Source organism: Callionymus lyra, chromosome 4 (assembly GCF_982586985.1).
Source record: "Callionymus lyra chromosome 4, fCalLyr1.hap1.1, whole genome shotgun sequence".
NCBI classification, from domain to species: Eukaryota; Metazoa; Chordata; class Actinopteri; order Syngnathiformes; family Callionymidae; genus Callionymus; species Callionymus lyra.
In genome coordinates this window covers 12,742,979-12,760,955 of record NC_141821.1, presented here as the reverse complement: position 1 = coordinate 12,760,955, position 17,977 = coordinate 12,742,979, and the positions used below count along the sequence as shown (strand labels likewise).

General features: G+C 38.5%; 1 protein-coding gene across 3 annotated transcripts in view; it reads left to right on the top strand.

Annotated features, from left to right (window-relative positions):
• Positions 1-14,956, top strand: part of LOC148081772 (partitioning defective 3 homolog) — a 367,916-nt gene extending 352,960 nt beyond the window's left edge. For all 3 annotated transcript variants that reach the window (XM_087788810.1, XM_087788809.1, XM_087788808.1), the window contains 2 exons: positions 4,466-4,593; positions 11,648-14,956. In XM_087788810.1, the coding sequence (XP_087644936.1) occupies positions 4,466-4,593; positions 11,648-12,032 (513 nt within the window). In that variant the 3' untranslated portion in view covers positions 12,033-14,956. The remainder of the gene's footprint in view (positions 1-4,465; positions 4,594-11,647) is intronic.
• The last annotated feature ends 3,021 nt before the right edge of the window (positions 14,957-17,977 follow it).

Here is a 17,977-nt window from a genome sequence, read left to right as displayed (position 1 = left end):
GATTTTTAGATTAGCAACTCAGTCAAGTCGGAAGGCAAATGTTGAACTCTTTAAGCCACATTTGCTGCTTTCATGTTGAGGAGCTAAGATGAAAGCTTGGCGATAAATCAATCCCTCTTCTGGTTGCCTTGACGATTAATACTAATGTTGGTCGGATTGTTGTGCAGTTTGACTCGGTCTCAGGTAGCTGGTTACCTGGTAAACAGGCCCGACACACTAGTTATGAAACTGTTTAAAAGTGTATTGAGATGATATATAAAGAATAAATAATTCAATTCACGCTGATTGTCTTCATGATGAGGCTTCCAAATCAGATCGGGCTGTTGAATTGTTTAAACGTTCCAATGGTTTCTGTTGTCAAGACTTAATGTTGACTCCATTAAATCTACATTCATGTCTTCTATGTTCAGACCTGAACTGCTCCTGGTTCAAAGTATGACTCAAGTATGTTGTGTTTTTGAATGTAGACATTAGCATGACTATGCTAGCGAGCTCTTTTTAATCGTCTCAGTTTGTTATCTTTTAGGGTGAGAATAGATCAATTGTTCATGTCTTCTGCTGTGTCTCAAATCGCACACTTTTCTAATAGGACAGTGCACTTACTTTGTTTGTACTGTCTCGAATCAAACTTTGCCCACTTACCTGAAATGACTAAGCTTCTTCTACTACTTTTTAACCGTCGTTGGAACCATATCGCTGACACTTGACAGTGCTTTTTGCTAATCTAAACAAGTTATTAAGTTGTGTTTCATTGTCTGATTATTGTTCTTGTGTTTTTGGGGGTAAATTAGTGTTTTCTTGAGGCCTTTTTGCTGTGTCGTCACGTAGCTTCTATTTAGCGTTATCTACGTCTGGCCAATTAATTACTACATTTTCGCACACGGCTCAGCAGGAGACACTTGTGTACTCAAAATATCAAGTGTAAGTTCAGAAGTGCGCGATGTTGGACACACCCCTGGTCTCAGGTTCCCTTCTGTCTTTCCTGGTCTTAATAGTTGTAATAATGGACGGTGATTATCATTATTATGTTTATTAGTAGTGTTTAAAATCTCACAAGTCATTGTTTATATCTGGGAAAGTCCTGGTCTTGACTCTGACTGCTTTAAACCTGTAATCCACCAAAATAATGATGCCTGAAAAACTCAAACAGACGCATCACAACAATAATTGATACATTTTTGGATGTTTCCCAGTCTTGGATCAATATTAAGAAACAAACCAAACTTTCCATTTAACATCGCTGGAGGAGCGTCTGGGACCGCAGACCGCATTTGTCATTGTCAGATGGATTTTCCCAGAGCTCTGAAATCTCTGCGACCACAAAAAGGACTTTGCTTGTTTGTCATAAATTGAAATCTGGTTGGCCAATGAGAGAAACGCATCATCCAACTGGACAGCGGTCAAAAGAAATTAAGGGGAATTCACATTTGCTCAAGTCGTTTTCTCTCTTTTGTATTCTATAAGGATATTTATACACGGTAGAGAATGTAATGATACATGATTCAATTTTATATTGATTCAAATGAAAACAAGGTATTTGTCAGATGCTTTGATACTTCTCTGACCTCTTTTTGTACTTCTCTGGTCTTCCTTTTAAGTCATGTGGTTTTGATAGCTGCAAATAATTTTCATAATTACTGTATTTCCTCTAAGCTCATAGTCTGTGACTGCGGTAATGTTTAAACAGGTGGAGAATTATCTTCAACCCCCTCCCTCACTTTGTCTCTGACACCAGCGCAGCGTCAGGGGAGGGATAAAAGCCATATCCTCGTCATTTTTACACGTTATTGGATAAAAAGAAACATGGGTGTCTCTTTGATTTGATTTCAGGGAATGTCATGTTTTATGCGGGATCGTATTCCGGGCCTTGCGTGGAATAATCTGATTCTCTTTCCTTCCTAATGCCTTTACTCTGACTGATTTCCTTCTCCCGGCTATTTCTCATGCATTTTCGCTCGGTTCCGTGTCACGTCCCTCCAACCTGTAGTTAGTTAAGCACCTCCGGATCCCTCACCATTTCCTTTGGAATCACATTAAAACCTTCTGTATCCGTCACTAATTATTTTCTCTCAACCACCAGTACAGTCCGACGGATACAGACGTATTACTTTTTGTATATTCAAAGAAACCTGAAGCATGTGAGTCCAATTTGCTTCGCCCACATGGAATAATATATGCTTTTGGTGGTGAGTAGGATTGAGAGGAGAGAATTGTAATTGTGCTGTTATTGCAGCTGTTCACGAGATGTGGGAAGACAACGCTTTCAATTTGCTGATACAAGTTCGAAGGCTATTAGGTAGAAACGGTGATGGTTGAAGAACATTGGTGCTCGCATGTTCTGGATCACGTAGGAGTTGATGATGTAGAGACTCAATCAAACATAATTGTGTTTGACTGAGCTGTGCTCCGATTCCACTGCAATTCCATATATATAAACTAAACGAATGCACAACCGATGACAAGGTTTTTTAAGTTTTTTTTTGTCTATTTAACTCTCTTGTTTAAGTTGTTCAGTACTTGGTTAATATGATTTAAGCAGAAGAAAAAATAGATTTATGAATAAAAAATAAACAAAGAAGAAAAGAGAAATATTTTTAAAAAAAAGTTTAATGAGAGGAAAAATGACCCCAAATCCATTTATTTATCACCATCCAAAACTATATATTAAAGACCCCTCGACATTTCCAACTTTTCTTCCATGGATTATCAAAAAATACAGGCAGGTAATAAAAAATTGAGTCATCTTGGTAAAAAAAAAAAAAAAATTATAATCAATTATCTGGTTTAAATAGGTCTAAAAGATAGGTTTGCAACAATTGCCTTTAGTATTTAACATGGATTGTTTCAAACTCCTACACGCCAATATCAATTATTTAAATTCAAAATTGTATGATTATATAGAAATGATTTGATGGAAACTTCTTTGAAGGAATATATATAGGGATTATTATTGTTATTGTTTGCAGGAAATTAAATCAATATTTTTTATTCGCAATTTCTTCATTGAGATTGTTTGAAAAGTAAATAAATCTACAGGTTCTGCTCAGCCAATCTCGATTTATGTCGTAATAGGAAGGAGACCTCCTGAGGGATCAATAAAGTTTTACCTTACCTTAATATATTGGCACCATTAAAGTGATAGTTTACCTAAAATTAGTTCACACATTTTCTACTCCCCCTCATGTTGACTAATGGTTGGGATTATTTATCAGAGTTATCGGTTCCTGTTTAGAGTTATAAAAATTAGCTTAAAAATATCCAAATAGCTCTGTACATACTGCTTGTCTGTAATTATTGTTCTGGAAAAATTGAATTGTAGAAAGTAGACTGTATGCACTATGTTAGCACTCATGATATTTACCTGGAGTACTTTCAGAGTACTTCAGGAACCATTGGTTAAACGTCCTCCACAAAGGACCGTAAAATATAGACTTCGTTTTTCCAGAACAATTTTTTCTCATCGAGGCTTCAATACCAGATGGACATTCCAGACGAAGTATGAAGGTGTTTGGATGTTTTTAAGCGTCTTTTGGGAGGAAGTTCACTCACTGGGTGCCGGTCGCTTATTAAAATAGACATACTTTTTTGTCTTTAACCCCTAAAACAAGCAACTTATTCTAAAAAATGATCCCACCCCTTGGTCAAAATTGTGGAGTGAGAAGAAAATTAGTGAATTTAGGGTGAACTATCACTTTAAGACGGTCAATGTATAACTGCAGTCATAGTAGCTAAATAATGTCTGTGACTACTATAGTTATGGTGCAGGTTTACCTTAACCCTCTAATTTTTATTTTTTATTAATGGAGGTATTTGTTTCTACTCACCTCCTGTCATTGGCAGTCAAGAGTTAGTTTAATCGTTACTTTTAATGGAACGTCACGTCATGTATCTTCAACGTGTCTATCCAAGACAACATCCATAGTAGGCTTCATGAATCGTGGAGATACAGTCCAGATGATAATCTGCGGAATAAGCGTCAGCCATCGACTGTTGCTGGAGTCAGATGTTGAAGTTGAATTATCTTAGCGTCTCGGTGAACCCGCAGCTTGTTAGCAGGTGAAGATTAACCCCTGGTGACCCACAACAAACACACATGCGTGATCCTTGTATGTTTGTGATGAAGGTTATATTTTCAGAAAAACAATGGTTATTGTATTTTTTCTATTATTGACTTAATCAGGGTCGAGGAAAGACAGTTGATAGCGAGGTTGCCTGCCGTTTATCGGACAAATAGACTAGGATTCTTACATTTTTTTTCTTGGCGCAGGCAGATTTTTTTCACTGACATTGCCCTCCTGGAAAAACACCTACTTAATACCTGTTCCCTCAGGCACTTTACAATCATCGCTGTGTCACACCTGCAGCACCGAGGGAACTTAAATCCATCAGCTCGAAGCACAAACGTGTGTCCTCTTTTGTGTGTTTCCCCTGCGCTTGTGTAACTCTGGACTGTGTGCTTCTACAGGTGAACAACGGCACAGAGACTCAAAGTGGTCGTCATTCGGTAACACTGGAGAGTCAAGTCCAGCAACTGCATCAAGATGGTCCGGAAAATCTCCTACAAGCACAAAGGAGCTACACCTCCCTGCCCCGGTGAGACGTCCTCATATTTTCCATCCGTCCGCCTGGATGTGTATCATGTCTTCTCCCCTCCTGTCCTGTGACTTATCACGTCCTGGTTGTCCTTTCTTCTCCACTTTCTCATCTCTATCCCTTTCTACTTCTGGTTTTTGTGCCTCACAGAAGTCTTTTAACTCGTCTCCAGTCATTGAAATGATAATTTAAAAAAAGAGCCGAAATAATAATTATTTTTTTAAACTGATATTCAGCCTCATTAAGTCAATGTTGACCCTGAAGAAAAGGGTCCCAGACGTCCTCCTCATCCTTCAAATGTGGTCTTATCATTACGAATTCCTTTACTGGTTTCCTTCCCCCCCAGACCAACCGCTGCGCCACAGCTTCCGTTTGAATTCTCGGTGCATATGTGTCCTCCGAACGTCAATATACAGTAGCTCAACAAACCTTATATCGAGAGGATTACTGTGGGTGATATTGTATCCTGAATCCGTTTCATCAAACTTTTATCATGGACCCTTTAAAAATAGAGAATGAACTCAAACTAAACACAGAGAAATAATCTTTAACTTGACAAGTATTAATTTAAAATATAATTTATTTTGTGTAGCCTTGATTATATTCAATTAATCAACGTGTAACTTATATTAAAAAGTAACCTGAAAAAGACGCCCCCCCCCCCCTGGAAGTCAAATAAAAAGTATTTTGTTAAATAAAAGCTAAAAACATCTTGGAATTGAAGTCGTCCAGTTCAGCCAGACTTCAGTCAAGGGGTAAAGTTGGTCTGAATTAAGATTTCAGGAGATAAAAACAGCCATTTAGTTGACGTTACGACGGTTTAATACTCAGCCATTTGTCAATCATGATACAACTTTGAGAAAACTGATGAATAAGAATGTCATCAATTTGAGAAGAACAATCCATACATTATATTAGTGTTTAAAACCTGAGATTTTCTCAAAACCAGAATGTAAATGTGTGGTTTTTTTTATGCGGTAAAAGTATAGTCTGTCTTTTTGCCTGAGTCTGTATATGACTTCCAGTCTTTCTGCAGCCAGCCTCAAGTGGACAGTTGATGAACTGCAACCATTTTAATTTCCACATTTGCCCCCTTGTTCTAGATGTGTTGTTCAATGTGCCTTTATATAGCATAGCATAAGAACTGACTTCAGGCAGCGAGGCCTTGGTTCATCCTAGTGTCGAAGCCACGACAAGAACGACACATTTGGAGTTCGAGACTAAGACTGTGTATATATTTGTTTATTTATTTATTGTTTTACTCTTCTCTAAACATGTGAGAAAACACATGTGGATCAAACACCCTAAAATGTGGCTTTGCCACACCTGTTGCCACCCAAATGTGCTCTCCAAACTGATTACATCATTTTATAAATACCCGCCACCGTGTCCTTGTCACCCAATAAATATCTTTCTAGGTCCACTCCTTCGTAGAAACACTCACACAGAAAAGGAAAATGGAAAACGTTGTTGCGACGATGCAGAGACCAGCTGATCCAGATAAAGCAACAGATTTTTGGCCCCACATTTTCGAACACCCACATTGAAACATCCTCAGCAGGTGTTTATAGTCAAGCTTTACTTCATTAAGTTTCCTCTTGTGTCTGGAAAAAAGACATTTGACATTTTCACTTTCTCTCTTCCCTCCAAGCGTTCCTTTCTTCCAAATCTTCTCTTTTTTTTCCCGCAGATGAGTCCAAGCTGGGTCGATTAAAACATGTTCCTGTCCATGCGTATGGATTTGCGGTCCACACGGACGCATAATCAATGCGCAGTGTATAAGCCAGACGGATCTATAGCGCGCTTTCAGGGTGTTATCTGTTGCTATCTCATGTGATGTGACGGGCGACCCCCGACCCTCCCCTCTCTCTCTTTCTCTCGCCGACTTTCTTCTCTGGGGAAAGTTGGTGTGGACTCCCCAAATCCCGGCCAACGCAGCCTTTGATATGCATTCCTTTAATAATCTCAAAGCTTCTTTGAGCAAAACCGCATCGGCTCAGGCTTGACGTTTGACCCCCGAGCGAAAGGCATTTCAGCGACTGTGACTCCATGCTTTAGATTAATCACCATGTTTTCCTTCACAAAACCCAGCCCAAAATACCAAGAGGACATGCCACTCTGAGGAAAAAAAAAAAGAATTTCCTAAAGGGCCTCCAGAAGTAGCCATGGTCGCTGGTTATCTGATGACAGCCAGACTAAGCTCATTGTCTGGGATGTGAGGATTGTCGGGCCACTAATGAAGGCTTGTTGTCTGAGCGGGATTAGCAGTGACAGGCAGTGGAGTGCGAGAGGGGCCCGGAGAGGACCGTGAGTTAGTGGGTTAGGGAGACCACTGATTAGCCTGGAAGAGACACAAACATGGTGGAGATAAGGTCTAAGTGCACCTCCCAGAATCACTCAACGCAAACAATATTCCAAGATGATTCTTTTTTTTTTTTTAAAGATTGTGGAAAGGCCAACTTCATTACGAGTGGTTCTGTTGTCCGTCTTTTTTAGTGTTTCTGTCATTTTAAGTCATGTCCAGACGACTGTAGTCCAATTTTTGGGGAATAAAAGTATTTTTAGTCTTACTTTAGTCAGAGTTAAAGTTGTAGTCAACAGAAACCATTTTATTTTAGTTGCATGATTAATCAAACACTACAAGTAACTTGAATAATGGGTGAAACCTCCACTTCCAGAACTTATTTCACAATTATTATTATATTTGTATTACTTTATTGACCTAAAATGGAATTACAGATCATGTAGCATATTTCTTTGCAGACTTGAAACAGTGGATTTACAAAGAAAAACAGAAAACCCAGATAAATAAAAACAGTAATATTTATTTGTTTTGAAGTCATAAATTAAAGATAATTCATTCTAGAATTAGGAAAACTGGATTTGAATGTACATTTTCTCAAACAGCCTTTAAAGAAACATAAAACAAATGACTTAACTAACCTTGATTTAATTATTGGATTGCCTGAGATTTTTCTCAATTAAAGAAAAAAGAGTTTCTGTTTCTCAATAAGCCTGTAACGTTAAGTTTTATGGTTTGCACGAGCTGAAATAATCACTGTTGCCATGGTAAAAAAGAGAAACGATTAACCCAAAGAACTCTGAAGATAAAGGGAGTAAAGAAGAAAGAGTATGTTCACGTTAATAAAGAGCTTTCAAATTCAAAGTTCAATTTCTTAAAATGTACCTGTTTGAAAAGTTCAATTTGTTTTTGTAAAATTGCACATATTTGAATTTCCTTTTAGGTTTTCTGCATTTTATTATTATTTTTTAATTATAAATTTACGACTAACATTAATGTTATGCTTTTTTTAGCACTTGAAAATGATGATTATTTTTAACAGCAACATAGTTATTCATGAATGCTTTTCCCCCTCTTTTCTTTGATGTCTTTTAATTTGCTTTCCTTCACACACACACTCATCCAAGATGTTACAAAGAACCAAACACACCCTCTACATTTTTTTCCCAACTTCCTTTATTTGTTATGTTCTGTCATTCTTCATCCACCCCTTCTTCGGATATATTCCCGTCCACTCCCTAAGTAAATGTAACTAATCTACTCCGTGACATATTCTGGCACAGGAGTCGTGGGGAGATAGGAAAGCTCGCTCCCCTGATGCATCAATCAAGAGAACATTCCTTTGGAAAAACGCCATCGAAGTGTGTTCTCGCACCCGACAACTTTCTACTAAATCTTCCCTTTCCACTTTTTTTTTTTTTATCTGCTTTTACAAATTAAACCATCAGTCTGGAAACGTGGATTACCGCCGAGAGAAGCAGCGTTCCCAGGTTTCCCGGATCAGGCTGCTCTGTAGCTGGAGCCAGGGTGAGTTTGTGATGGCTCTTGTGATGGCTCCCGCACCGCAGACGGAATCTCAGCGCGGTATCTCTGCAGGATTGCAAGTCGAATATGAATCCTGAGTGATGTCATGTGCTGTGGAAGCACGTGAACGCAAGCACATCAGTAAAGAACTTCGTCTTTGTTTGCAGAGTTAATGCGATGCATGACTTGTCCATGAAAGCCTCCGTTAGTGAACCATCGTAATTTGCTTTCATACACAACTTTATATGAATACAAGTGTAAAATAAATACAATGTTTGTTGGCTTGTTAACAAGTGGATACAGCATCCATCAGATTCCTGTTTAAATTCCTGTTTTATTTTCACATCCTTCATTTAATCTTTGTCTTCCTGCAGCATTTTCTCTTTTCTTTTCCATCTTAATGATTAACATTTCAATGTCTCTGTTGGTCAGTCAGAAAGTAAGTAAGTAATTTGTATTTATATAGCGCTTTTCTAGACCAATACTCACTATAATATATGCATTAAAGATCAAGATAACACTGAGAACAACACGGGAGTTCCAGAAAAATCAAGGAAAAGCCTGAACAAATAAAGACGTCTTTAGATGTTTCTTGAAGGAGTCAGTAGATCATCAAACACAGAGGGAGAGGAAGATCGTTCCAAAGCTTAGGAGAAAAAAAGTATTTCTCTTCTCTGGTCTTGAACCGTATGCGAGGAACCATCAGTAGATTCTGATCCACAGACCTCAGAGCCCGAGCTGGGGTGTAAGGCTGGATCAGATCAGTGATGTAAGGAGGAGCCTGACCATGAATAGATCTGAAAGTAAGGACCAGAATTTTAAAGTTGATCCTGAAAGAAACTGGCAGGCAGTGAAGAGTTTTAAGGATCGGAGAAATGCGAGTTCTTCTACTAGAATGTATTTACTTCCTGGTTACAAGATCTTCATGATACATGTAAAAACAATCGCTTATTTTTGTCTTTTAGCTTATTTAGCAACACAGATGTAAGTGTTTTTAGAATTACTAAGAAATTGGAAATTACTGTAAATGTATATAATGAATTGAAGAAAATTTAGGAAGACACAATACAATGTTTCAGACGAGCTTATACACAACAATGTTAAGACACTCGGCACAGTTGACCTGAACGAGTGATCCTACTAAACACAGGAACACAACCACTGTGCTGATGGTCAAATCACGCACTTGTCTAAGTGCGTTGATTTACAGTACACTGTAAGACAGTGCACTTACTCGCGCCATGCTCAAATATCGACAGGGTAGTACCGTCTCATATCAGACACTGTCGCTACACACTTGATCCACACTCGATTTTCTGGCCATTTGAGTGCGAAAATGTAGTGCTCATTGTGCACTACATTTTTCCACTCGTGCACTCAAAATATTAAGTGTAAGTGCAGAAGGGCGCGATTTGGGACACACCCCTGGTGTGAGCATAACATAATGCTAGCACAATTTTTTTTTTAGTATCAGTATCTTTGTGTTGTTTGTTACATTCATAGTAACACAAGAGGATCTATCCCTTGTTTTTGCACCAACACAACATCTAATCTATCGTCGCTGAAAACTTCAACCCAAAATTAGCCGTTTAACAGGGATGATAATACAAATGTCAGTACAAGAAGTCGAGATTGGATTTTCCTCCAAATAGCTTGCGTGGTATAAACGGCCATTTTGGCTTAAAAGCCGTTTCCTCCAGCAGCCCAGTGTGCTGTGAACTCAGAAATCCTTTTAAGCCTGTAGCGGGTCAGTGAGGTGTGAATAGGATTTCTCTTTGCACCCCACACTGTCACAGGTCTTTTAGAACATCTACTCCCTAATGGATCCTAATGACAGAGGAAGAGGCACAACACTTTGGCAAAAGACCCGGCACTTGGCAGCGAGGCCGCTGGGACCTTTGTCTTTAAGGACAAAAAATGCACGGAAATGCACGAGGATGGGTCGCTTGTATTTTGAGCCGTCTTGTCAGTGTCAGGACCGGCTCGGCGGCTCAAGATGAGTAGGAGGGTGGTGTCGTTTTTTTTGAGCTCTGCCATTACCGTGTCTCTGCCGCAGAAGCATTTATCCGGGTGTCTGAAAACAAGTTAAATGGTTGAAAGCTTCAATTTTCTTCAAGGAGTTTTTTTTATTTTTTTAACATTTGTTTGTGTTTGCAATGCGGAACTAATGGTTCTGGGGGCGTTTTGAGGATTTTTGTAACTTCAAGACTTTCCTCGACTCTGAAATGTTCAAGGGAAATGAAGAAACTCTTGAGTGCGGATGTTCCAGAGTTGTTTATGAATTAATGCATTACTTTTGTGTCCAGTCTATTTAATGTATTCTTAAAATTGGGCTCAAAATTATGAAAACTGCCAATATCAGTCAACACCTTTGTCATTGTTTTAATGGAGGACCTGGACAATTTCCACCAAATTATCTTTCTTTAACCAAATCCTTGTTTATTTTGAAGTTAAAATAATACCCTTTATATGGTTCTTTAAGTAGATAACGTACAATTTATAACCAAAGAATCATGATTTATACCCTAAATTTAACCAACCGCTACACATCACTGACATGTTCTGGTTCTTAATAAGGTACTTCAGACCATTGAAGTGCAGATAGTCAAAATGAGAGACATATTTTTTTATGCTTGGACAGTTTATAGTTATAATCCCATAAAGAAGGTATATATATTAATATAATCAAAAATACAAGCTTTAAATATGTGTGTGTATATATATATATTTCAATAAATGTTAAAATTTGAAATCTATGTTTCTGTACACCACTCTATACTGTAGGGACTGTTACTGTCACAAACAATGGTGCCGCTATGCATCATGGGAATTCAGTGTGCGTGTGTGTGGGTGGCGGAGGGCGTCTTCTCTTTACATCTATAATAAGTATCGTATGTGTTAGCATGTGTGTGTTAAGAATGAAAATGAGATGTGAAGTAGCCAGGAGCCCAGTAAATAAGATGAGTCAGTGCCTAGCCAACCATCAACCTCGAAAAAAGTCTGGGGTTGAATGAGTCCGTCTATCCAATGGCAGCTTTTCAGTATTCAAGTCAAGAATTTGGCCTCTTTCAAAATACCACAATAGCTGCTGCAGAAATTAATGTCTATTGAAAACATCTTTACCCTGCTGATCCAGCATCTGCTGCAAAGAAAACCCAGAAAGGGTTTTTCCCCCTGAAGTCTTTTCTTTTCAAACCGAGCTCTTAACCCTTCCCTGTGTCTGCGCAGGCAACCCCGGAAGACCCCCAGCACCGTCTCGCAGGACTCCTGGGACAAGGCGTACCCGCCAACAGACGGCCCTCAGACCACCAAGGAGAATCCTCGCTACTCCGGCGGTCAGGGATCCCACAACGGCTACCTGGGAACGTCCAACTTCAACGCTCGCGTCCTGCTGGAGACTCAGGAGCTGCTGAGGCAGGAACAGAGGCGCAGAGAGCAGGAGGCCAACAAGTCCAGGCCCCCTCCTGCACCGGAAGCACCCAGCAGGGACATTTCTCAGGCCAGGGCTCAATCCAAGGGCCCCTACCGGCACGATGTCCCCCCGTCGCCTTCCCAACTTGCCAAGCTCACCAGGCTGCAGGGCTCCGAGAAAGGGAGGCAGTTTTACTCCTGAGAGGTGCGACAACAATCAGTGTCAAATGTTTTTTGATGTCGATGTGAAAAGATATTTAAAGATATTTTTTAAATAGAAAAAAATCATGAGTTTATCTCCGTGTACGCCAGTCGATGTGTTTGTTCAGAATCTGTGTTCAAGTGCCTTTTTTTAAGAGTTGTTTTTCACCTTTTGTTACATTACACAACCCGTGTTACTCCCATGTGATGTTTTGTTTAACCGCAAATGTGTTGTTTTTGACAGCATTTCTACTTTGACAGAACCGTGTGACACTAGAACAAGCTTGCGAGGCGCCCGGGCAGGTTGCTGTGTGTCTTCGTAGTTGTGTAACTCGGAGGGGATTTTACCAATCAGTGTGTCGGAGTTGTTACGGTACATCGGGTAACTACCGATCCTGCACGTCATCAATCTTCTCATTTGACACTTTTGACGTGCAGCTAACAGGCAGCAAAATGAGTAGAACAACAAAGAGTCTAAATGTTTGTCTCCTCCTGTGCTACAAATGGTGTCACAAGTGGGTCATTCTATAAAAAAACTGGTGACAATTTATCTTTTGAAACATTATGTTAGACACAAGAAATCAGGTCACATGATATATTTATTTTTTCATCAAGCGGAAGAATAAATATTTTCCAACCCTTTACCGAACATTTCAAACATAATGCATTTATTTTAAAACATGTGCTTGTGTTTATCAAAGAAAATATAGTTCTGTTATTGTATTTGGAGTTTACAGAATTTTAAATTCTGATGTCCAAGATATACAAAGATATAACAAAGGTGAATCCAACTCTATTGCAGGTAGCGATGTTAGCTCGGCTAGCTTGTTTAAGTGTTTACTTAACATTCAAGTTAAATAAAATACAATCTTAATTTTGCTGTTTTACCGGATGCTATTATTACACTTAACCTTTGTGTTATATCAGGGTCAAGGGGACCTGAAGGCTCGAAAACAAATGTTCACCTTGAACCAGAGAAAATGCAAGGGATACCACAAACACATTTGTTTTTTGAGGCCTTCGGGTCAACTGAGTTAACACAAGGGTGAAGGGGCCCTCTCTACATCCCCCAATAAAGCTGTTTGATGTCACTTAAAGAAGTTAAGGACCTTCTTATTACTTCGTATTGTTACAGAATGGTAAGTTTAAGCTCATCTAACTACAAAAAAAGCAAATAAATCAGAAACGAATAGTATCTTTCCAAGACCATACATTATAATATTATTCCAATGTAATATTTTGAGAAAAATGAACATTTTTAAATTAAATATAAGCTTCTTAGTTGCTGTTTCTTTGTATTCAAAAGTGAAAAGTACTCAAAAGGTTTGATTCATATTTATGGAAATTAGATATTTATTGCTTCAGTTTTGAACCTTTTTTGACAACACACATTTTTACAGTTTCAAGAGCTCACAAAAGGCTTGTAGAATGACCCACGTGTGATCTGTGCGAGCGAGCTGGGGACTCTATTCAGACACACTCTTAGCATTTACAATGTTGACCTCGGTCTGCCATCGCAACAAGCTACTTCTTATCTGCTTTAAAAAGTACAACGCAGAGAGTTTTTTTTTTTATCAGCCTCGAACATCCGAATGGTTTTTAAGTGTTGAGTTTAAGTTTGACTGCTCAAGTCGTGGTAGCAGTTCTGTGCTAAAGATGTAGTTTTAAATCGACTTTTTTAGGTCAATTTTTCATTGAGTTGCTTTAAGCTTACTGTCTGAACTGTGAGACGGAGTCTGGCCGGTCTTTGTATTAGGGTGCGCAGCCATCTTCCAAGCGACTTGTGAATCCAAGATAATCCCCCTCCTCAATTCCCTTTGTTGGCTTCCTTTTGCAGTTTTTTTTTCAGTTCTCTCTTTGTACCAGGAACCATCCAGCTGAGACCAAAACAAGCTTCAGATCCTCTTCATTCTCCACACCAGCAGAATTTGGTTATCAATTAATGGAGTACATAGATCAGCGATCACTTGCAACACAGAAAACTCAGATCTCTTACATGTAACCACAACTTCATGGTGCTCTCTGAATATGTCATCAGGGTGGTCACATGGTAGGTGGGCTCGGCATGGGTTTGCATTTCTATGGCCCCCGACACAATGGAGCTGATTTTGTTTCCCTGTTTTGATTTTGTCCTTTGATGGAAACCATTTTAAAGCTTCAATAGAAATTATCCACATTTTTTGAAAGTCTGCCGGTTGGGCTTTTTTTGTTTGTGTTGAAAGTTTCGGATTTAAAAGTGGACTTTCTTAAAAATATAGACTTGTCCTCACTTTATAAGTATGACTTTTGTTTTTTAAGGTTATCACCTGCACATGCATTTTAGGTAGTTTTTTTTTTGCTAACACTGGTGATTACTCTTAAAACATAGAAAAGCATACCGGGTTCCCTTTCAATCTTTAAGACCATTTTTCGACCTTGGAGATCATTTGGCCTCAAGATTTTAAAAAGTTCAGGTGACAGTGTGAGATAGTTTAAGAATTGAGAGCATTACACAAAAATATCATTTGTTCATAACTTTTAATTAAATATGATTAAAAAAACAAGACAACAAACACTGCTCATTTTCAACATAATAGATGGATGGAAGGATGGATAAATGAAAGGTGTATAGATGGATGGATGGATGGGTTATTGAATAGATGTATAGATGGATGGATGGATGGATGGGTAAATGAATAGATGTATAGATGGATGGATGGATGGGTAAATGAATAGATGTATAGATGGATGGACGGATGGATACGTTGATAGTTGAATGGATGTATTGATGGATGGATAACTAGATAGATAAATGAATAAACGGATGGTTGGATAGATGGATGGGTAAATGAATAGATATATAAATGGACGGATGGATGAATACATGGATGGATAAATAGATGGATGGATGGATGACTAAATGGTTGGATAGATAGATAAATTGATGGTTAAATGGATGGATGGATAGATGAATAAATGGATGGATCGTTGGATGGATAGATAGATGAATAAATGGATTGTTGGATGGCTGGATAGATAGATGAATAAATGGATGGATAGATGAATAAATGGATGGTTGGATGGATGGATAGATAGATGGATAAATGGATGGATAGATGAATAGATGGATAAATGGATGGATAGATGAATACATGGATGGTTGGAGGGATGGATGGATAGATGAATAAATGGATGGATAGATGGATGAATAAATGGATGGATAGATGGATGAATGAATGGATGGATGGTTGGATGGATAGATAGATGAATAAATGGATAGATAGATGAATACATGGATGGTTGGATGGATGGATAGGTGGATGGATAGATGAATAGATGGTTGGATGGATGGATAAATGGATGGATAGATGAATACATGGATAGTTGGAGGGATGGATGGATAGATGAATAAATGGATGGATGGATAGATAGATGAATACATGGATGGATAGATGAATAGATGGATGGATGGATGGATAGATCTACGAAACATTCAATTAATTGCATCATAGACTCAGAATCTCGTGGCCAAGTTTGAGACTCGCCTACTTTAATGTATTGATCCGAACATCTTCCAAACACACTCTTCCATTATTACACTGTTGATTGTCAAACTTCCTTCGAGGTTCGTTTAAAACCTTAAATACATTGGAAATGTTCTCATCAGAGCAGCTGTTTTTTCCGAGCCTAACTCCACAGAACCAAAGAGCATCTGACATTAAGTTTGTTGCAAAAAATAACCTGAGCTAACCCTCATTCACGGGCGAACGAATCCATGTCTGTCGAGTGAGCGCGGAGGATTATTATGACACGCTTGGCAGCACACGATCAATATCCTGGCTAATTCTCCTTGTTTAAGGAAACAACAGGCTGTTATCGGGGGGGGGGGGCCTCCACATAAACACGGATGCATTAAGAACGCTATGTTTTTTAGTTGTTCCGCCGCTAATGCATCGGCGTGGGCGGACATGTGTTTGGAGTGTCTGCGGATGCTGCCAGTAGCCCCGACGATCCAATATGTCTGTGACTATGCCTTGGCAGCCGCGTGAACCACTTGGCCGCTGAGTGGGTGAAAGAGCCGAGGAGTAGGAGGATGAGACGGCGGGAGGTCTGATCTCGCCCATGATTCAGTCGGCGGTGTAATAGCGAGTCAGTCCTCGGAGTCTTGCAGCACAAACAGGAGGTTTGCACTCGGGTTCTCCGGCGTCTTCACCTATTGTTGGAGTCTCGGTCGGCGTGGACGTCTGTTTGATTTATGTGTTTGATTCCTCGCCGTGAACCCGCCCTCCTCCTCCAGGCAGCACATGAGCAAATCCAATAATATCCCTTAATCTGCATGTATTATTTGTAATGAATGTTCTTTATCACACACAAATCTCCCATATAATGATGTTTTATATGTTGTTGAGTTTGGGAGAAATGAGACTGTATCGTTTGTTTTATTACTTTTTTTCATAAGCATCCCTCATTATGTTTTATTATGCGCAGTATGGTACTACGATGGTTAAGGAAAGAATAACACAGTGCAATTTTCTTTTTTTTTCTTTTTTTTTTTTTTACACCTGTGTATCCAGAAGAAATGTTTCTTTTTGTTCCTTGTACATAAACAACATGAACTTTTTCAATGAATAAATTAAAGGTGTTTAAATCCAAACTTTAATTTCCCTGGATAGTCTTACTTTAATGTTCTTCGTAAATCGCGGGCCAGAGAGATGAAACGCTTCACTCGAACCCATGACATTTCAATGGCAAGATAAGAGATTTTTGAATGAAATTAAATAATACATACAATCTTGCTTGACTCACAAGTTGACGGTGAGTTTCTCCAGAGTTTGTTGTAGACGAAGGTAAAAAAAAAAAAAACACTATTTAATCTCTTGTATTGCTATGGCGTTTTTCACCGACTTAAATAAGATGTCGTACAATTTTGTAGTTATTCTCCATTTGATTCTGAGGATTATGTCTGTCGGTATTTAGGGAAGATCGTGAAACACGTTTTTTATTCTACTCTAGCAGTGATGAAACTTGAAGCAATATTGCAGCATCAATAAAAACAATAAGAAACCGGAGGAGGAGGAGGAGGAGGAGGTTGGACAGAATAAAAGGGAGAAAAGAGGAATAGAGGACGAAAAGACGGTAGACAAAGAACATACTTGTAAAAAAGGAACAGGTTTAGTCAAGTGGAGCGTCCCCATCAGATTTATTATGTAGAAAGAATATTATATTCTTTATTGTTTTTCACTAATACATTATTGTTATAAAATAAATACAGTGTGGTAAGAAGGTAAGGAGCCATCCTGGACTTCCCTTTAATGGTTGGGAGGAGATCTGGGGCAAACCCACGGTACAAAGAAGGGATTATGTCACTTAAACTCACTGCAGGACTGGAGGCCGAGCTTAATCCTTCCTATATGAATTTTGTATGTTCTTTCTGTGAGTTTCCTTAGGGTACTCCACTTTACTTTGACAGTATGAAAACCTGCAGAGATTAATTTAGTATTACTGATGTTACTAATGTTTTTTTAAAAGCTGACCCACATCAATTCAACTCAAATAATCCAGCCTGTTATTTGTGTTTTGGGAATTGGTGATAAAGATTGTCTTCCTTAGTTTGGAAGGTTAACGTTTGAATGAACGGAATTTCCGATCTTTTCCAAATTTTAAATGAATAAATAATGATAAAATGGAAATGCTCCCAGGAAATACATTTAATTAATAATGACTTAACATTTCTCTATGTGTCTGTTTTGTTTCAATTATTATTTATATAAATATGATATTATATAACAATATAACAGAAAGATTATCGGGTTTTCTTGCTCAAAACTGAACCCACGATACCAAAGAATATTGAAATGTATTTGATAAACACTTTAAAAAACATTTTTTTAATGAATAATAAGGTGTTACACTGAAAATATTCGCACAGGTTTAATTTATCCTCGAAAATATAAAGGAAGCTGAGAC